The 22794-nt window shown below is 39.2% G+C and overlaps 1 protein-coding gene across 1 annotated transcript in view; it reads left to right on the top strand.

Annotated features, from left to right (window-relative positions):
- PGM5 (phosphoglucomutase 5) overlaps window positions 1–22794 on the top strand; it is a 179264-nt gene that overhangs the window by 38720 nt on the left and 117750 nt on the right. Inside the window, exons 5-6 of the mRNA XM_082245045.1 lie at window positions 8728–8918; window positions 13364–13518. Of these exons, the coding sequence (XP_082101171.1) occupies window positions 8728–8918; window positions 13364–13518 (346 nt within the window). The remainder of the gene's footprint in view (window positions 1–8727; window positions 8919–13363; window positions 13519–22794) is intronic.

Below are 22794 nucleotides of genomic sequence, written 5' to 3'. Positions count from 1 at the left end.
AGAACTATAGGTATGTTCTGTAGTGCATATATATACATTGATCCAACTTGGACCACAGTAAGTAAGCTTATCATATTCCAGAGGTACTGAAATTATTAGTCAGCACTATTACAGTGATAGCCACCCTCAAGTATGAAAAATGCATGCTTTACATACTGCACAATATCTGGGGATTGAAGGAATCATTACTCCTCTCAGTATATTAATTTAATATTCTCCAAACCAAACACTAAGGGGACAAGATACCACCAACATGGATTAGCCCACTGAGACATACCAACCCATACACCACAATCTGTATTTCAGATTTGATAAACTTTTGAAAAAAGTTATCAAAGTTGCTATTCATTTGATAACTGTTTAATACCATAAGACTCTATCCCAACTCTTACAATATCACATATACTGACAAACCCAGAAGGGAATCACATACCTTACTGTTCTTTCTAGATTGGTATTTAACCTTTTTGGGGCAATCAAACTCCTCAAATCTTGTGCTGCCCAATAATAACCAAGCATTTACCAAGGTAATCCTGACACTGATTAATACATGTATGCAAAATGTCATCTGACCCTTGCCAAATAATTCATGTTTTATTACCATAAAGCACAAAGAGAACCAGGTTCACCCCAAACAGATTATAGCTCCAAATGTGGAACTGTTTCTAGTATCCCATGGCTCAGTTTGAACCTGGCTCCCATAACTATCTTCCTAACCTATCCATTATACTCATCTAAGAACATAAAATAGTTATGGGACAGCATAAATTCAACACAATATTGAATAACGTCAGCCTGTTAATATTGTATATTGGTATTTTTAACCAAGAACACTGCACTCCCTGAAGGCCATATTCATGTCTAATAGAAATGTATAACAATGAAAGATCCAGTGAAACCAATTTATGCCCCAATTTCCACTTATACTGGAACAAAAAATAAAGCATATGACAGGGAAATTATACTACTTGATCCTGTAAAGAAATTATCTATATAGCATCCTAAATTGCTCACAAGGCTATGTTGTGGGTCTCCCAGGTGAATTACTGTAACTGTAATTTATGCTTTTTTATTACCTCTTCCATAAGCACCTGATCCATTAGGGTTTTTATGTCTTCTTCATATATAACATCATAAAATGCTCCTGGTATTTCCCTTCCCTCCCACATTTCTTCCAAAAATTTTAGAGCCTGCAACTCCAGATCCTCAATCCTGCATGAGTTCCCTCACTTGTTTTAGTTTCTCCTTTTATCACATAATACCTCATAAAATTTCTTATAAATTCACTTAGATCTATTAACATATGGAGGGGGGTCAGGAGGTGGAAAAATGTAACCCTTATCTCAATAAAGACAGCTGAATCTCCATAAAGGTAGAGCTGGAAAGAATATGTAGTGTATCTTATTTGCGGAATTATTGTTCTCTGCATTTTTTCTCTTTTAAATTCTCTTTTCATCTCTTTGCCCCATCTAGTGTTTGTTCTCTTTTCTTTTTGCTTGTACTTTTCTGGAGATATTGCGCCTCTAAAAAGGCAACTCAGATGGTTGTTTAGGTCTGGCTCCCAAAGTGTTCTGTTCTATATGTTCCTCTTGCTAACTAGCAGCCACCAGTTGGAAATTATTTATTACTTCAATGTCTCAGAGCCCCTGTGGGGGGATTTTGTATGCACAAGGGAAAGGTGGGCTCTTGATTAGGGATGATCGAACGGTTCGGGTCGACCATCGGTTCAGCCCGAACATTGGGTGTTCGAGGTTCGGCCGAATTTAGAACTTTTTGCCCAAAAAGTTCGGAATTCGGCAACCAGAACCGACCAAAATGCAATGCTTCAGGAAATGGGCTTTAAAAGCCCGTGATTGGACCAGAACCATTAGTAAAAGCCAATTGAGGGGGCAGAAGAATGCTAGGAATGTGATTGGAGTGACTAGGGGGTCCCTAGATCAATCATTAGTGAATAAGCCCCCCAGTATATAAGATAGCCCCCGCCATATTCCTAGCATTGTTATACAGGACATGGAGGAGAATGGAAGCAGTTCTGTTAATTTTACTTTAAAAGTGTCATTTAGCATTTATTAGTGTGAGGAAAGGGATATCTAGTGTAGTTAGAGTGCTCCTTTACACTTTAGTTAGCTTCAATTTATTCCGTTTCTGTAGGGAAAGTGTGAAGTGTCAGGGTGACCGTAATGTAGTGTAGGGTGAACTGACAGTAACTGCTATGGCAGGGTGACCAAACCCTTCCATAGCAGGGTGACCGCAATAGAGAAAAGCTAGTTTTTCTGAAGTCACTTTCGTTTCCGTAATATGGCTTCGACGCCGCTAAAATTTTTGGCTGCAGGCGTTGCTAGTGCTTTTTTGAGCACATATTTGGAGTCAGAAATGACATCTGAACATGTGTATAGGGGGTATATATACACACCAACGTCTGTATATATACACCTGCACATATACAGGTGTGAAAGGAGCAGAAAAAACTACTTGCGCTAATGAAATAATTAACACCAATATATTTCTGCTCCTATCACACCTATATATGTCTAGGTGTGTATATACATATAACTATGTGTGTATATACACCACTATACACAAGTTCAGATGTTTTGCCTGCCTCCAAAGAACCCAAAAAAATGCCCAAAAAAACGCTAGCGTCAAAAAAAAAACCGCCCAGGTGTGTTGTTACAGGCATTTTTTGGGGGGTTTTTGGAGGCAGGCAAAACATCTGAACTTGTGTATAGTGTACCTGTGAAGTTTCAGCTCTGTAGCATGTCCAGAACCAGAAAAAAAGATAATTTTTCAGTAGAGCAGGGATTGTGGGACCCTCCTTTTACACCTATATGATCTTTTTTTATGGTTCTGGACATGCTACAGAGCTGAAACTTCACAGGTACACCTTTTAGACCCCCCCAGACACAAAATCACACAAAAAAAGTTCTTAAAAATTTTTGATAGATTTTTGATAGAGAGCCAATTATTGAAAAAAAAAAAAATTTCTTTGGATTTAGTGTCTGGGGGGTCTAAAAAGTGTACCTGTGAAGTTTCAGCTCTGTAGCATGTCCAGAACCATAAAAAAAAGATTGTTTGTATTAGAACACTTTCAGCACAGGAGGTTGGCTTCTCGCTTTTCACACCTTGCCGATTTAATAGCAGATGTTTTTTGGGGCATTTTTTGGGGTTCTTTTGAGGCAGGAAAAACATCTGAACTTGTGTATAGTGGTACTATACACAAGTTCAGATGTTTTGCCTGCCTCCAAAAACCCCCAAAAAATGCCTGCAACAACACACCTGGGCGTTTTTTTTTTTGGCGCTAGCGTTTTTTTGGCCATTTTTTTGGGTTCTTTGGAGGCAGGCAAAACATATGAACTTGTGTATAGTGGTATATATACCACTATACACAAGTTCAGATGTTTTGCCTGCCTACAAGGACTTAGACATATATAGGTGTTATAGGAGCATAACCATATTAGTGTAAATGATTTAATTAGCGCAAGCATATATTTCTGCTACTATCACACCTATATATGTCTAGGTGTGTATATACATATAAGTATGTGTGTATATATACCACTATACACAAGTGTTTTGCCTGCCTCCAAAGAACCCAAAAAAATGCCCAAAAAACGCTAGCGTCAAAAAAAAAGGTGTGTTGTTGCAGGCATTTTTTGGGGGTTTTTGGAGGCAGGCTAAACATCTGAACTTGTGTATAGTGGTATATACCACTATACACAAGTTCAGATGTTTTTCCTGACTCCAAAGAACCCAAAAAATGCCCAAATAAACGCTTGCTACTAAACCGGCAAGATGTAACAGGGGCGAAGCCAACTACCTGTGTTCTAAGTGACAAAATACAAATGATCTTTTTTTTTATGGTTCATGCTACAGAGCTGAAACTTCATAGGTACACTTTTTAGACACCCCAGACACTTAATCCAAAGAAATTTTTTCTTTTTTTTTTAATTTGTTTTGTTTTTTTTTATTTTTTCAATAATTGGCTCTCTATCAAAAAAATATCAAAAATGACAATTTTTAAGAACTTTTTTTGTGTGATTTTGTGTCTGGGGGGTCTAAAAAGTGTACCTGTGAAGTTTCAGCTCTGTAGCATGTCCAGAACCATAAAAAAAAGATCATTTGTATTAGTGAAATTATAGATCTGGAATATGGCTTCGCTCCTTTCACACATTGCCGGTTTAGTAGCAGGCGTTTTTTTGGGCATTTTTTGGGGGTTTTTGGAGTCAGGAAAAACATCTGAACTTGTGTATAGTGGTATATATACCCGTATACACAAGTTAAGATGTTTTTCCTGCCTCAAAAGAACCCAAAAAAATGCCCAAAATACGCCTGCTATTAAACCGGCAAGGTGTGAAAAGCGAGAAGCCAACTACCTGTGTTCTCACTTCTAAGTGACAAAATACAAACAATCTTTTTTTTTTTTATGGTTCTGGACATGCTACAGAGCTGAAACTTCACAGGTACACTTTTTAGACCCCCCAGATACTAAAATTTATTATTTTTTTTATTTTTTCAATAATTGGCTTTTTTTTTCAAAAAATACAATTTTTAAGAACTTTTTTTGTGTGATTAATAGTCCCTGGGGCACTTTTTAGGGGCATTTATTGGGTTTTATGGCTTTAAAATTATGTTTTTTAAATACCGAAGTGCGGGTCCCATTGATTTCAATGGGGTTCTGAAATCCGGGCCGAACTTTAGGGTAGTTCGGATGTTCTGGCCGAACCGAACTTTTCAAAAGTTCGATCATCCCTACTCTTGATGTGACCCCTCCATTTGTTTCCTTGAAGATAGCCAATCCTGTCTAGGTCAATCTTCTCTGACTTACTGATAAGATCAGATCTCCCAATTAACCATTTCTCATTGGTCTCATAATAACCTATTTTTTCTTTGATGTTCTTATCCCATTTGTCAAATGTAGATACTTTAGAAAATTGCACTAGATTTTCTTGTAGACCTATTATCTCTGTATGGATGTGATCCAGCTGATTACCGTCTTTGATGCTTTTTTTATTTGCACAAACAGTTACATTTTCAGGACAAGCTTCCTCTAAGGGCCAGGCAGTGACCTTAGACAATGGTGGTATACCCCGAAAGCTTGCCCTACTGTAGTACTTACCCTGGCAGGAGCTGCTCTGTTCTGCCATGACACTTAAAGCCCAGTCCCCACTAACACACCTGGTTATAGGTAGGAGGCTGTTCATACCTGCATAACCTAAGTCTTAGTATGCTACACTATAACACTACACAAGAAATAGGCCAAGCAGTTGGTGGTGGAATAAATACATGTATTGAATTAATTCAGCTGAACAATGCATACATCATACAACAGGCAGAAAAACATATTTAAAGATACTGCACTAAGTAGATGATCACTGACACATAAACTGGACTTCAGTAGAACGGCAGCAATGTTAAATTTAACTATGACTAGTGCAACTAGAGTTTAAGTAGTGGCATAAGCGAATGCAGGAAAATAAAGGGTCCTTGTGAGCACACTATGTATACAAACCCAATAGTGGGTGAGCCTATGCATTCCTAACATAGGGGTACCCCTAGAGGTGTCTGGAAGTACCTGGCGCCCAACTGTCTACGTCAGCCGGTTTACATTGGGGATCTTCTGTAGGTGGTGCACTGTCCCTTTAAGAGTGTGGGTGATGAGTGGCAGACGAGCTGCTAGGTGAGAGCAGTCTTTATTACGTTAACTGTAGATGGCAAGAATTTAGCATGTGTAGTTTAACTATGCACTCTTGGCAGGCAGCAGGTCTGGTCCCAGGCACCTGGCAGTTGGCTGAGTCTCAGAAGTCTCAGTCCTTATGATTGGTTGTTCATTGTCTCTCCTAGAATGTAGGCACACTTGGCAATGAGTCCCCCCAGCATGTGTTCTGGTGCAGCTGATTAACTTTCAGTGACTCGGTTCCATGGCCCCTGGTATGGGCACAAAACTCCAGTGTTTTGTCTGCACTGCTCCAGGTCCCCAGCCACTCACTTGTGTTGTGCAGCACTCCTTTAAGAACCACAGTTCCCATCATCCCTTGTTCCTGCATAGCAAGTTCCTCCTTCACCCTGATTGGCTCAAGCATACTGTTGCCAGGAGGGGAGCAGGAGGGGGAGATATTATATGGAGCCCACAGGGAATGATAGGAGAGAGCTAGCTGCTGAACACATAGCCCAGATCTCTCCTGCTGAAATTAAAGTCTGTCCACATATTTGTACACTTCTGCAAAAATCAAACCATGTTAGCAATCATATGGACAGGGAAATAAAATAAAAAAATAACATTTATGGCACATGATTGGGTATTAAAAGTGAACACAGCTCCACCTTAAGCGAACATACACTTTGCAAAGAAAACATTCACTTTCCTAGGTGTACAGCCTCTACTCTGTAAATAAACCCCTCTGTATGACTGCTCTTAAAGTAGAACTTCAGCCAAAAGCTGTCCACCTATGCTATATTACCAGACTATATTACTGGGAGGTTTGTGTTTTAAAGGAAGAGAATAAAAATCGTTAGCCAATAAAATTATTGGTATCTAATCATAATGGAAGTGGATCTGGGATACCAGAGGCTCAGGAAATTGTTGTTGGTACAAAAAGGTTTTGGTCTGATTCACTGCAATCTTTAAAAAACAATAACCTATATATTCCTTGAGATAAGAGTGAACAAGGGGCACTTCCTGACAAAAAGACATAGGTTGGCAGGCTTTTTCTTTTGCAAAAGGCTTTTCAGAGATTCAAAACAAGTTCAATTAGGAGTCAACAAATGCAAAGAAAATATGACAATGGCCATATTTTAGGTGCACAGATTACATTGCATATACATGGGAGATAATAGTTAAAACAATTCTCCAAATAGTAAAAAAAAATATTCTCTTTAAGTGGTCATCTATTGGAAATGTTACCAGTGTAAACAATTGTTCAGAGTACAAGGTAATTACAAACCCCAAGGCATACTCTGAGGTGCAGAAAACAGAAACAACTTCTCCAACCACTACATTGCAAAACAATTGTAAAATTATTCTGAACAGATGAACAAATCACTTTCATTAATTCTGTAGTTGTGGTAAAACATTTTTGTTAAAGCAGAAGTTTGATATTTTTTTTTTTGGGGGGGGGGGGGATACATCCCCAAACACATTAGTATGCGTAATGGTTTGTATCCTGTTACCTGCAGGTGGCTGCTTCTTATAAAAATGATCTCGGCTGTGTCTCCTGCCCAGCTGCAGAATACTGCCCTGAGTTGCTGCCTTCCGGTGCTACAAAGGGTAACTGTTACCACTGTTACTGAGAAATGTTGCGCATTCCACCTACCCTCTTCTGCCCTCTCCGCCATTTATATTGCTCATATTACCACTCTCCAACAATGCACCACACTCTGTAAATGGAAGAGTGGAATGACAGGATCTCCTCCCTCATTTACAGAATGTGATCTAGTAATACACATTTTGTGAATGACAGAGGGGACAGGACAGAAGGTGTTGGGGGGGTGCACAACTTTTTTCAGTAGCAGCATATATAATCCTGTTGCATTAATGTACACAGTTCAGCTACAGGGTGAAACATTGTTGATATTAACTTGCACTTTATGTTTATTTATCTTTGAATACCATGTGGATGTATGATCCACGCTGCTGTCCTTGTTTACCTCTTTACATTGCTATTACAAATATGCAAAGCTTGTATCTAACCCTCTACCAATGTTTCCTTTTGACTGCATTGATATTATGTCTTTGTACCTAATATTATGCAGTTTTAATCACATTAACATATATGTAAATAGGTAACTATTACCAAACTAGTAATTTATAGTGGAAGCATGTACAGTAAGAGTAATTTGGATTTAACTGTTAATATAATCAATTAATCTGTAAAGAAGATCTAAAATGAAATATAGAAAAGAAAAGAAAAAGAACAAAGATTTAAAACAGAAATAAATAAAATAATATAAAAAAAAATCCTTTATATTATTAATAATATAAAGTATTAGTAACAGTTTTTCGATAATATTGTGCTTCACTTATGTTGAAGATCCGTAGAATTTCTGCACTTGGGGAGAAAAATTGTTGATACTAGGAATCACTTTTTTAGAACTCTTAGTTTGTCTAGAGAATTATTCATATTTGCTTTAATGTATCATTCGGTATTAAGAGATGGTGTCATCAGTTGGGATATTTTTGAGTTGGAAAATGAGTGTTCCGTAAATCTTTGCAATCATTTAAAGAAACATTTTGTAAAGTTAGGAGCTTGTGTTAATGTGTCCAATTTTTTAGTATATAGCAAAAGATTTCAGTTCATTTTTCACCGTAGTTAATTTGGGAGCAATAGGTGATGCACAGGATTTTATTATAGTTCTGATTATATATTTTAGTTAATAATTACTACAGTATATCCATGTTTGCTTGAACATAGTATTTTATCTATATTGGACCAAAGTTTCTGTGAGCACATCAGCAGCATTCCCAAAAATAATTTAAAATATAAAGAGAAGGAAATGAGGAGATAAATTTGACCCTACCCAGTGACTGCCTAGAGAATGGTATTCTGTTCAAAGCCCTTGGTTATTAGAGCTTGGCTCCTGGGTGTCCATATACAAAAATAACAAATCTTGTTAGCTCAATGGAATTGAATTCTGACACGTTATGGGTATTAAGCCTATGTGTTGAACTGTGCCACCAGCCGCTAAGCACTGTCTTAGTCAAGAATGCACATTGTGTCATCTTTCTTCCAGTAATGGGTCCATATGTCCGACGAATTTTGTGTGATGAATTAGGAGCACCTGCCAACTCTGCAGTCAACTGTGTTCCCCTTGAAGATTTTGGTGGGCAGTATCCTGACCCTAACTTAACATATGCCACTGGGCTTCTGGAGGCTATGAAGGGAGGGGAACATGGATTTGGAGCTGCATTTGATGCTGACGGAGTAAGTATTTCATGCATTCAGAGCATGCTGCTATCTTAGCCAGCATTTTGTGTTGCTGGGAGCACAGTTAGATATTGACATCACTAAACTATTCTGGGATACATAGTAATTGCATGGTGTGGGGGAACTTCCTAAATTGAAAGGCATCCTTCGTGTCCATATTAAAATCTGAAATCTCTTTCTCTCTTCTCTTCTATCTATCTATCTATCTATCTATCTATCTATCTATCTATCTATCTATCTATCTATCTATCTATCTATCTATCTATCTATCTATCTATCTATCTATCTATCTATCTATCTATCTATCTATCTATCTATCTATCTATCTATTCTTCAGCTGTGCTTAAATGTAAATTAAAGAATGTGTAGGTGCTTGTACTCTAGCTTGTACTCTAGCTTTAAAAACACAGATGTTTCAAAGTTGGTGACCTCCATTTCTTAATTGTTACATGCACCCACTTCTGGAATTTTAAACATATTTTCCCACCTGTAGATTACAGTATAACTCCATGATAAACCTAACTAATCTTAAAGATGCTCCCTCCCACTTCTTAACAACTATTCTGTCTAACCTGTGTAAGAAAGATCTCTATACTTACCTTTTTTCCGATCACTCTTATCTGGTCACACAATCTCCCCTGTGTTAGCCAGCAACAGAAGCAGGAAGATGGCTGGCAATGCCTGGCAGTGGTGAGATTGACCATAGGTTTACTATAGCCCATTCATTGCCGGTTCTCCCTCCCCTCCCCTGCAGTCTCTGGTCCCCTGCAGATGCAGCTCCGGATCACGTGAACAAACTGAAGTGGCCTGAAAATAGGTAAGTATACAGGTCTTTCTTACAAAGGTTGGTCAGAAAAAGTTTTTTTTGGGGTGGGGGGGGGGGGCATTTTTAAGATTAGCTAGGTTTATCCTGCAATACTTTGGATCTTATTTGCAGACAAGCATACAATTTTACTTGTGCAAAGCTAAACCCCTCCCCCTACCCCCTTCCATTATTCTGCATTTGTATCCAGAACATTTTTATGTAATTTATTACTAATGCGTGTTCACATGATCCCCAGTGCTTGCTCAGCATTGTTGAATGAAAAGGTTCAGATTGTGTGGCTGTGTCTCTAATAATAATGGGGGCACCACCCTGTACTACATTTCCCAGTATTATCTGCATTATCTGCAGCAATGTCATGGTAGAGATGGAGTTATGAGTAGTGCCACGGGTAGAGACCAGGGTAATTGTTAAGAAAGGCAAATAGGCTGTTTGCTTCCTAATGGAATCTTCCCCAGAGCTCAGTGAATTAATTTTGCTTGCACATGATTGGATAATGAAAGTCAATAAAGCTTCACCTCATTCACTTAAAGCTGGAGATGCACCAGCTGAATAAATAAAAAACCTCCCAGATCTCTGCATCCCCACATTTAAGGTGGATGCAGGGTTCCCCCCTGCTGTGCTGCTGCATTCTGACAGCAGGGACAACCCCCAGTTTTAGAGTGCACTGATCAGCGTTGCAGCCATGGCTGCAGCAGCTGATTGAAAGCTTATTTTCCAGCAGGGCCGGTCGACAGATCCAGCTGAATTTTGGTACATGTATACTCAGCTTAGCTCTTGTATATGAAAATAGGTTGGCTTAGCTTTGGAAAGGGAGATTTCAGTGCTGACCAGTGCAGCCAAGGAAATACAGCTGCAAGAAAAAGTATGTGAACCTTTTCGAATGATATGGATTTCTGCACAAATTGGTCATAAAATGTGATCTGTTCATCATCATCTAAGTCACAACAATAGACAATCACAGTCTGCTTAAATTAATAACACACAAAGAATGAAATGTTGCCATGTTTTTATTGAACACACCATGTAAACATTCACAGTGCAGGTGGAAAAAGTATGTGAACCCTTGGATTTAATAACTGGTTGAACTTCCTTTGGCAGCAATAACTTCAACCAAACGTTTCCTGTAGTTGCAGATAAGATGTGCACAACGGTCAGGAGTAATTCTTGACCATTCCTCTTTACAGAACTGTTTCAGTTCAGCAATATTCTTAAGATGTCTGGTGTGAATCACTTTCTTGAGGTCATGCCACAACATCTCAATCGGGTTGAGGTCAGGACTCTGACTGGGCCACTTCAGAAGGCATATTTTCTTCTGTTTAAGTCATTCTGTTGTTGATTTACTTCTATGCTTTAGGTCATTGTCCTTTTGCAACACCCATCTTCTGTTGAGCTTCAGCTGGTAGACAGATGGCCTTAAGTTCTCCTGCAAAATGTGTTGATAAACTTGGGAATTAATTTTTCCTTCGATGATAGCAATCTGTCCAGGCCCTGATGCAGCAAAGCAGCCCCAAACCATGATGCCTCCACCACGACACTTCACAGTTGGGATGAGGTTTTGATGTTGGTGTGCTGTGCCTCTTTTTCGCCACACATAGTGTTGTGTGTTTCTTCCAAACAACTCAACTTTGGTTTCATCTGTCCAGAGAATATTTTGCCAGTACTGCTGTGGAACATCCAGGTGCTCTTGTGCAAACTGTAAACGTGCAGCAATGTTTTGTTTGGACAGCAGTGGCTTCCTCTGTGGTATCCTCCTATGAAATCCATTCTTATTTAGTGTTTTACGTATTGTAGATTCGCTAACAGGGATGTTAGCATTTGCCAGTGACTTTTGTAAGTCTTTAGCTGACACTCTAGGATTCTTCTTCACCTCATTGAGCAGTCTGCGCTGTGCTCTTGCAGTCATCTTTACAGGACGGCCACTCCTAGGGAGAGTAGCAGCAGTGCTGAACTTTCTCCATTCATAGACAATTTGTCTTACCGTGGATTGATGAACAGCAAGGCTTTTGGAGATACTTTTATAACCCTTTCCAGCTTTATGCAAGTCAACAATTCTTAATCGTAGGTCTTTTGAGAGCTCTTTTGTGCGAGGCATCATTCACATCAGGCAATGCTTCATGAGAAAAGCAAACCCAGAACTGGTGTGTGTGTGTTTTTTATAGGGCAGGGCAGCTGTAACCAACACCTCCAATCTCATCTCATTGATTGGACTCCAGTTGGCTGACATCTCACTTCAATTAGCTCTTGGAGATGTCATTAGTCTAGGGGTTCACATACTTTTTCCACCTGCACTGTGAATGTTTACATGGTGTGTTCAATAACAACATGGCAACATTTCATTCTTTGTGTGTCATTAGTTTAAGCAGACTGTGATTGTCTATTGTTGTGACTTAGATGATGATCAGATCACATTTTATGACCAATTTGTGCAGAAATCCAAATCGTTTATAAAGGGTTCACATACTTTTTCTTGCAGCTGTAGAAGACAAAACAAATGATGCATAAATATATATAAGCAGTTAGTGTCGACTTTATAAACCTGTTACTGCTAAATCTTTTTGGAGACTGCAGTGATAGAGAAAGCCCAGCAGAGAGTTAAGCTGGATACACACTATCCAACTTTTGTGGTTAGAATTCCTTCAGATTTACCTTTTCTATGTAGTGCAAGGGCCTGCCAGATTGCATACAAATTGAAAGTGTTTAGGTTTGACCTTATATTATCTGGTTTTGGTAAATCTAAAGGAAAAAGTCTTCAGAAAATCTTATAGTGTGTATGGCCAATTAGGCTACTCTTGTGGCAAAAGACAACATTAGTTGGACTGAAGTACAATATTCTATATATATAGACTATAGAACAATAATTTGTACAAATTATTTGTGAAAATGTGTTCTGTAAATGGTAACACATTGCTCTGCCACAATTTAGTATTTTCAAAAAATGCACAGGTGATGGTCCTTAAAAATATTGAAGTGGTGCTTCTAGATACAGGAATTGTGCATGTGTTCTGTGTACAATAATTTCCTTATTTAAAGACAACCAAAGATATATTAGATTTAACATAAAACAGCTAAAAAGTTCCAGCTCCACAGATCAAATTTTCAGATGTTGTTTGCATCAAAAAATTTTTTGACATGAACAATTAGTTCAACGATTAGGTAAAGGGAATGTTGCCTAGGAAAAAACATCTTGCGAGGAAGTTGAGACAGTAGTGGGAATTGGTCCTATACATTTTCATCCAACAACCTTAACCCTGATATACTAATCTATGAAGTTAAATATAAGAGAGAGGCTTGAGTGACCAAAATTATTTACCAGAATCTACTCTATCCATACAGGCTTATTTATCATTCAAGAAAGAATTACCGAAAATGGATGTTAGGGATTATAAAGCAGGATAAGAGACAACAAGAATGTTAGCCTGGGTTATCATTAGGATTAAGATTATATTTAGTTTCAGGCTAATAGAACAGATAGTGAGTAGCTGTAAAAATAGTCTTTAAGTTATGTAAGCACATCTATTGCTAATATAATTATTTAAAAGCTGATGCAATGCTTGTTAATAGCTAACAAAGTAATATTACTTCGTTTTAAAGAATTTCCTTTATACATATGTTTCAGGATAGATACATGATTTTAGGACAAAATGGATTCTTCGTGAACCCTTCTGATTCCTTAGCAATAATTGCTGCCAACCTCTCCTGCATACCCTACTTTCGGCAAATGGGAGTTCGAGGTTTTGGGAGAAGTATGCCAACAAGTACAGCCATAGACAGGTTGGTAACCAGTGAATAAATATTGTAGCAGAGATGACTGAAAAGAAATGATGTATTACCATAGAAGCTACAATTATCTTTATTGTTAAAAAAAAAGTTGCACTTTATATCTATGCATCATGTTTTTAACGTGCTCACTAATACTAATGCGGGCATCCTTATATAGCTAGTTCATATCTTTGCACTTGATTATATAAAGAGTTTATTCATATGGTATAAGGTTCTTCTTTTAGAACAGTAGCAGAAATGCAAACATTTGTCTCATATCATCTATCATCTAGATTAATAAAGTACACTTGCAATGAGAGAGCTATGCACACTTAGGGGTTGATTTATCAAAGGCGGTTGCTCCAGAACTTAGCAAATGAGCAGAAGCTCGGCCGACTTCCATCATCCAATCAAGTGCAAAGAAAAATGCTGTTTTCTTTTTAAATTTTCCTTGCATGTGATTGGATATTCTTTGCAAAGTGAAACTTTACCTCATTTACTATGCTTTGTAGCAACTGCACTTGCATAGAAACACTGTATTTTGCAAAGTGCACAGTCTATTTGCCATTAGTAGATCAACCCCTTAATCCCAATGATTAAGCCCTTTCTGGGTAAAACATGTCAGATTGAGGTTTAATTTGGGCAGACTTCCTATAATTTTGTTCCTGGAACGATAAAGTTTGGTGAAGGCTTATGGTTCTGGAGTGTGGCCACATTGTATGTTTGTTACAGCTTTTCTTTAGACAAAATGTTCAGCAAAAAAATTAAATACAAAGCATAGAAAACCTAACAACAGAAATCATTACTTGGGGTAAAATTGCCTTTATTAAAGGGTTTGCTGTAAAAGTATAATTCATAGTTATTTTATTATTATTATTTAGTAGTGTATGAATAGCACATATTAACTTCTTGCCATCCGCGCTATAGCTGAAGTACGGCTACAGCACGGACTCGAATTTCCGGGAGGTCGTCTTTATACGGCCTCCCAGAGACAGTCTCCCCCCGCGCTCCCGCGAGCGCGCATCGGGGAAAATCTGTGTTGGCCGTGTCCCTTGGACACAGCCAATCACAGATTGTGGTAAATGGCCAATCACAGCGGCCATTTACCACGTGATTGGCCCATGCAATGAGAGATGATCTCATATGTAAACATATGAGATCATTTCTCATCGCCAGCGCTCCTTCCTCACACGGAGACTGCAGTGTGAGGAAGGAGGAGAGCCGATCAGCCATCGGGGACACAGAGGAATGTAATCAGGGCACTGATCACCAGTGCCCTGATTACTACAGAGGTAAAAAAAAAACAATGTGCCCACCATCAGTGCCCACAGTGCCCTCCATCAGTGCCCCCCATCAGTGCCCACAATCAGTGCCCATAGTGCTGCCAGTCAGTGCCCATCAGTGCCTGCTCATCTAGGCACTGATGAGCACTGAATGGCAGCACTATGGGCACTGAGTGTGGGCACCCATCAGTGTCCATCAGTGCCACCCACCAGTGCCCATCAGTGCCGCCTATCAGTGCCCATCAGTGCCGCCCGTCAGTGCCGTCTCTCAGTGCCCAGCAGTGCCACCTCTCAGTGCCCAGCAGTGCCACCTCTCAGTACCCAGCAGTGCCACCTCTCAGTGCTCATCAATGCCGCCTATCAGTGCTCATCAGTGCCGCCTATCAGTGCTCATCAGTGCGGCATATTAGTACCTCCTAATCAGTGCCACCTCATCAGTGCCCATAAGTGCCACCTCATCAGTGCCCATAAGTGCCACCTCATCAGTGCCCATCACTTCAGCCTATCAGTGCCCATCAGTGCCGCCTCATCAGCGCACATCAGTGAAGGAGAAAAATGTATTTATTTTCCAAATTTACTCGCAGAAAATAAGAAAAACTTTTTTTTTTTTTTTCAAAATTTTCTGTCTTTTTTTTTTTTTTTTTGTAAAAAATAAAAAACCCAGAGATGATTAAATACCACCAAAAGAAAGCTCTATTTGTGTGAAAAAAAATGATAAAAATGTCATATGGGTACAGTGTAGCATGACCGCACAATTGTCATTCAAAGCGTGAGAGCATTGAAAGCTGAAAATTGGCCTGGATGGGAAGGGGGTGAAAGTGCCCAGTAGGCAAGTGGTTAAAAGCTACAGCTTTTCCTTTTCTGCTCTGCACCAACTGTCCAAGTGTCCATCAGCATGGTTTAATCAAAGAGCTGGACAAAAACTGTTGAATTATAGGAGTACTGGTGGCGGTCTCCCACCGCAGCATGTCTGCAGTCTCCAACCCTTAGCATATCTGCAGTCTCTGTCCATCACTTCCTCTAATATGTATGCAGTCTGTCTTCTGACACATTGAGGTTGATTTACTGAAACTGTGGACTGCAAAATCCGGGGCAGCTCTGCATAGAAATCAATCAGCTTCCAGTGTTTGTTTTATCAAAGCTTTATTGAACAAGCTGAAGTTAGAAGCTGATTGGCTACCATGCACAGCTGCACCAGATTTCTCAATCTCCGGTTTTAGTAAATCAACCCCATTATCTAGCATGAACTTGGGAGGTAAATAGCTCTCCAGAACCAATTCCCAGTTTAAAGACATCCCTTCAAGGGGACAAAATCCCCAAAAACTCAATAAATCACCTTGACTTTGATAATTATCAACTGACTTTGATTACATGCCATTAATCTGGTGCTGAATGTATATTTACTACAAGCACCTTTATACATTTGGATGATATATGTTATATCTGCATTTTGCAACTCAAGATCTCTCCCAGCTCTTTGACCTGCATATTGTTGTTATATTAATTCAGCAGGACATGTGTGTTACTTTAATATTACTGCAACAAATTGATTGCTGTTTATCATTTCACTGCTTCATTATATAGATTTAACTCCATGTGGAGGTTTAAGTGCCGATCCATTTGGGTTTGTTTGTCTAAAATACAGTATGTGCAGCACAAGGAGTGATACTGGACTTTGATGTTCATTTTTCCATATCTATGTGTGGCTATTCCTCTGAACATCACCTAATATCTCTGCATGTGTCTCTATAGGTGCATATCATCTATGCATATAGTGATGTGGATAACATAGCAAAGGTCCATCTTGCTTAACCTTGTTCTGTTAGATCCAAAATGCACTAGTTGAAGAAATTCTATCGAATATTGGCCTGCTTGAACTGTTTAAAATTATACATGTGTGTGATGGATCGTTCAGCACCCAGCTTGGGTGCTTCTGTCAGTATACAGCTTCCTCTAGTCTGGAACCAGGAATTATAGCTGAATATTGCATCCACGATCTAGACGACACTAGCTTAGGTGCAAAATGGAACTCTCTTTATTGTAAAGAATTGATATACCACACAATATCAGAAAACAGCTTGATCACGTTATCCTAAGGTATCAGCACATATAAGCAAATCTACATCTAGCAACTAATAGCTCACAGTGATCTAATTAACATGAACAAATTAACAACTAGTCACTTAAAAAAGCCTAAAGTGCCCAGACCGTCCAGTAACAAGCCCACAACCCTGGATACACAAAGTACATTAACATTACACATTATCATAAACATAAACATCTCACAATTGTTCGATAACAAGGTAAAGTGGACACAATATTATTCACATCTCCAAGAGATGAGCAGACATACAGACAGAAACAATAGGTGACTCAATTAATAGTGGGAATTCACACCTAGGAGGCACACAATGGGGCAAAAACACACATAACACTTTAAACTGATTATAGCAGGAGATCCCAGTATCAAATTGGTTTGAGCTGATTATATTAGCATCTACTCTGAGAGGTTGATTTGCTAAAGGAAAATATGCTGTGCACTTTGCAACATGCAGTTGCTTCAAACTTCAGAAAAAAACAAGTACATTTTGTTATTTCATTAATGGTTATTTCGGATTCATTGAAATTCGAATTTCAATTTAGAATGAACCAACCTGCACATTGTCTATTCATAATTGTGGCCCAATCTTCCAATCTGGGACAGATATAAATGCGATATCTAGCTCTACTGGGGTTCCTGCATTCATTAGGCAAATTTACGCAATGCGTTGTCTGAGTCTAATTGATTCCAGCAGGATCACATCCTCTCATTTTTGTTGTTTCAATGAAATCTTAAATTGATAATCCCTGTGATTCTCTTTGGAGAGGAACTTATGAGTAGTCCATTTTTGTTTTTGTGCTTTGTAATTTTGCGTTCAACAAAACTTTTTATGTTAAATGTTTCTATAGCTAATATTTTTCTGTTTACCAATATATATCACTTTGATTATAGTTGTTGTTCGTTAAATATTTTTTGATTGTTAGGGTTATAATTCCACTCATTGGTTCCTTTAAAGGAATATGATTATTTTGTTTATTTTGATATATGACATACGGTTTAGGATTGCAGTTATGTGAATAAAAATATATGTTTTTCATATTTTTTTTTTTGCATATGTATAAGGCTTTTGGTGTTCACAAGTTTTTTTAGGGACATAAAGCTCTTAATATATTGTTGCTTTCTCATTCTTTTGCATTACATATATTAAATATTATGTGTGGTCCTTTAGCCCTGGTTCACACCAGTCCAATTTGACCACAAGTTCAAAATCGCATGACAAGTTGCACCCTGCCATTGCCGGCAATGGTACAGTTCAAATCATTGCGACTCAAGTTGCAGAGACTTTGGAAAAAAATCCTGCACTACTTTTTTGCAATTTCATTGCGACTTGCATTGACTTCTGTTAAATAAATTTGCAAAACCGCAATGACATTGGAGATCCAAAGCGGCTTTGAAATCTCGCTGAAGTAGCGTGATTTAAATGTCGCACTGGTGTGAACCAGGGGACTTAGTGATGGTAAAGGACACAACTGAGATCCCCTATACCTCGTATGTTGACAGCTATGGTTGTCTTGATTTACTAAAGGATTCATTTTCCATTGCTGAAATGAACCTCAATATCCAAATGTGTGTTGGGGTTGGGGAACTAGTTTGTTTAAAAATTCCACTGCACATGGTTGGGTATTCATAATGAGCACAGGATCATTTCACAAAACGAAAATAATATGTATCAGCTCCAGGGTATGCTCTTAATTAATTATTTATGTATCTTTTTCTTTATACCTATATGGCATGAATGAAAGCAAAGAAGGCATTGTAAAAATGCTCTGCAGCTCTTTTTCTCCAGTATTTAATTAAAACAGGTTTGAACATTAATTAATACAATGCATGTCAACACATGTTAAACGCATTGCAGTGCCATTCATTTTGAATAGCACCCCAATGCACCAAGGCAATGCATTTACATTACAACTCACAGCAATGCACCATAATGTTGCAGGAAAATATTTGTGACAGATCTCTCCCTATCCCTTTGTAAACTGGCTTATGGATATTGAAGTTTAAAATCCAGCTTGATATAAACACCCATCTTTCCTCCCCGCTGGGAGATTCCTGTGGGTGAATAAGGGACTAAGAACAAGAGATATAAAGGATTCCTGTGGAAGTTTGAGAGCAATTGACTTTAATAAACAGAGGACTATGTGGATGTGGACTGTCACTTCTGGGCCAGGGAAATGTTTAAAGATACCCATTATCATTTGGTAACATGATTGTGCAGAATATATAGTAGCTGTTTGAATGGGCAGTTTTTTTTTGTTTTGTTTTTTTCTGCATTTAGATGTTATGGTATCTGTCTGTGCAGAGGTATATATATATATATATATATATATATATTTATATTTATATATATATATATATATATATATATATATATATCATTTATTCATGTGCAGGTGGCTTTATTTTGAAAGGCTACATTAAATAATTTTACACTGTTATATTAATCACTTGCCGACCAGCCACCGTAGGTATACTGCGGCAGGTTGTCCCGCGAAATGACGTACTTGTACATCGCTTTGCAGGACCGCTAGCGGGGACGAGCGGGTCCCCCGCAGAGGCATGCTCGGGCACCCATTTGCCACAGGGGGAGCCGATCAGCTGGTCCAGCATCCACGAACGCTCCCCAGAGAGACAGAATGGCGGTGTGCCGTTGTAAACACAGCACAACGCTGTTCTATCAGTGATGAACACAGGGATCCTGATCGCCCCTGGTGTTAACCCCTTCCTTGCCAGTACAGTAACAGTGCTTAAGTGTCCGATCTGTCTGCCGAAATGTCGCAGTCCCGCTTAAAAATGGCTGATCGCTGCCATTACTAGTAAAAAAAAAAAAAACATAAAATAGACATAAATCTTTCCCCTAGTTTGTAGACGCGATAACATTTGCACAAACCAATCACTATGCACTTATTGGTATTTTATTTTTACCAAAAATATGTAGCAGAATACATATTGGCCTAAAATGATGAAAAAATTTGATTTTTTTTTTTATCATTGGGAATGTTTTATATCAGAATGTAAAAAATATTGTTTTTTTTAGAATTGTTCCAATTTTTTTGTTTATAGCGCAAAAAATAAAAACCACACAAGGGATTAATTACCACCAAAAGAAAGCTCTATTTGTGGGGAAAAAAAAATTATTTGGGTACAGTGTCGCACGCCCCAGCGATTGTCAGTTAAAGTAACGCAGTGCCAAATTGCAAAAAATGGCCTTGTCATTAAGGGGGTAAATCTTTCCGGTCCAGAAGTGGTTAAAGAATACTCCAGGATAACAAATGCAGTCACACATTAATAATATGATACAGATATCACTGTTTATGTAAACAGTAAGCCCCCATTCACACTGGGGCGACGCTACTTCGCACCGCGACCTCCGAGGTCGCGGTGCGAGCAGCGCGCCGCTACCTCGGAGCGGCCGCCACGGACTTCGTAACATTGAAGTCTATGGCGGTCGCCTCCTGGTCGCCCCAAAGAAGCTCCGGACCCTTTTTCTGAGTCGGAGCGACTTGTGTCGCTCCTATCAGAACGGGTCCGCAGCTTCCCTATGGGAGGCGACCTGCGGCGACCTGTGAGGCGACCAGGTCGCCTCACAGGTCGCCCCAGTGTGAACGGGGGCTAATAGTGTATTGACAAAGGGACCTAAAAACCAATGAACACAGTCATAACATATTTGTGCAAATGCAATTCCTGACAGTGAAAAGTCTTAAGTGGGCTACAGTACAGTGGCCACACTTGGGCACATTTAGGCCCACCATATTAAATGAAACATATCTTGTTATTTTGGTTATGATCAGAAATAAAGTGGTAATAAACCCGAAAGCAAGCATTTATTATATTGCAGTATACCAATTCCTTTATTTTCACCTGGTAATCTGGCCTGTTGTTTTTCAACAGAACAAGCTATCCTGCAGATGTAACAGTTAGTGGGTTTATACAAACTATTTACCACTGACAGAGGTCCTTACAGTTTTTATTTATTTATGTAAAACCCTTATCCCAAAAGGAAAAAAAAATGTTACTATAACTGCTTGTGTACCTGCAGAGTGAATTGGAGTTGGGCTTCAATTTGTTAGTGTATCACAATTTTCTAGTGCATCTTACACTCCCCTCCCCCAAGACTGACGATGCTGCTGTCCAAAAGTGCCCCCTGTGCTCCTTCATCCAGAGTTAGGGCACTCTGGGGCCTCATGCACACTGGGCACTTGCCCGGCTCTTTTAAACACCTTTCTCATGGCAGCATTAAAAACACACCTAAAGCTGCATTTAGATGCACTCTACTGTGTCAAGCATTTGGGACATTCATTCATTTCATTGGCCAGAATATTAATTTATTCTGGCCATTAAATTGAATGAACACTCAAGAGCTAATTTAGCCTAGCGTTTAGGCACGTTTAGGCTTATTTACAGGTTTTTAGGCACGTTGGGTATTTTTTCTGCTCAAACTCTTCTCTCCTGAAATCGATTTTGGTGCGTTCAGATTTTTGCCCCTTGAAGCTCCTGACTCTAAATGCCTGTAAATGCCTGCATGAACACAAAGGCTAACATAGAGGGGCGTTTAGAGGCAGATAAAAAAAAAAAAAACTTTAAAATCTGTACAATGGGCGTTTTTGTAGCTGCAGTGTGCATACGGCCTAATACAGAAGGTGTATTACTGGCCAGATCACCAGGTGAAAACAGATAGAAAAAAGACTAAAAAAAGCAAAACGAATGCAGCCATCATATCTAATGATTGGTTAGTTGTAATATAATACATTTTTGTTTTTTAAAAACGCATAAGTCACACCACAAAGCGATTAATTAGGTACCTTTGCATCTTTTGCTTTAACAGGGGTGTAAAACAGTTATATGAAACTCTGAGGGGTATTACTTAGGGATTGACCGATTATCGGCAAAGCCGATATATCAAGGGCCGATATGCACTTTCCCCAATATATCGGAACCCAAACCAAGGTGACCGATATTGCCGATATTTCGGGAAAGTGCTTGTACCAGAGTGATGCCTGCAGCTAGAGGCATCACCCCGGTACCGGCGTCCATAGCCGAAGGTCGGCTGTCTTGTAATGACAACCAATGCGGCTGAGAAGCCGCTCGGCTGTCATTACAAGGAGTGGGAGGGGATATCGCCCCCTCCCTCCGCCTTCTGTGGCTCCCCTGGGTCTCCCCCCCCCCCCGAAAACCCAGGCAACCAGCCTGCACCCGATCAAAGCCGCATTCGGCTCTGATCGGGTCTCCATGCAAAAACCCGGAAGTAATGTCATGAGTGACATCACTTCTGGATACTGTCTTGCGCCAGATTAAAAAAAATGACAGCATTCAAAACAGCAAATTGCTCCAAAGTTATTTAAATGGTGTAAATTGCTACAATATATGTGGCATGAAATACAAAGTTGTGCAACAATCCCTGCAACATTTAGCCCTGGTTCACATTGAAGCGACTTGTCATGCGATTTGACAGGTCAAATCGCATGACAAGTAGCACCCTATTGTCGCCAATGGCATTGTTTAAATCGGTGAGACACCGACTTTACGGAAAAAGCAGTTCCTGCAATACTTTTGGAGATTTCGGGTGCGACTTGCATAGACGACTATGCATGAAGCCGCACAGATGTCTTCCAAGTCACACTGACATGCGGCTTTAAAATTGTGCGATTTCAGCTGAAGTTGCATGAATTCAAAGCCGCATTTACTGTGAACGAGGGCTTACTTCACAACAGGTAGCACATTCATAGGGGTGAGGACTACTATAGGGGGGGTCATTGTACCACCCCTGCTTTCTATCGGTAATGTATTTATTGGTTTTACCACCCGCTCAGTATGGACATGTCAGCGCTGTCCTCCTATACGTTTTATGCCACAATGCAATGTTATTTTTCCAAAGGTGTGTTGGCCCTTGGACTTTAACTCATT

This window comes from Pelophylax lessonae, assembly GCF_965119305.1.
Source record: "Pelophylax lessonae genome assembly, chromosome: 1".
Taxonomy (NCBI): Eukaryota; Metazoa; Chordata; class Amphibia; order Anura; family Ranidae; genus Pelophylax; species Pelophylax lessonae.
This window is presented reverse-complemented; position numbering and strand designations above follow the sequence as displayed.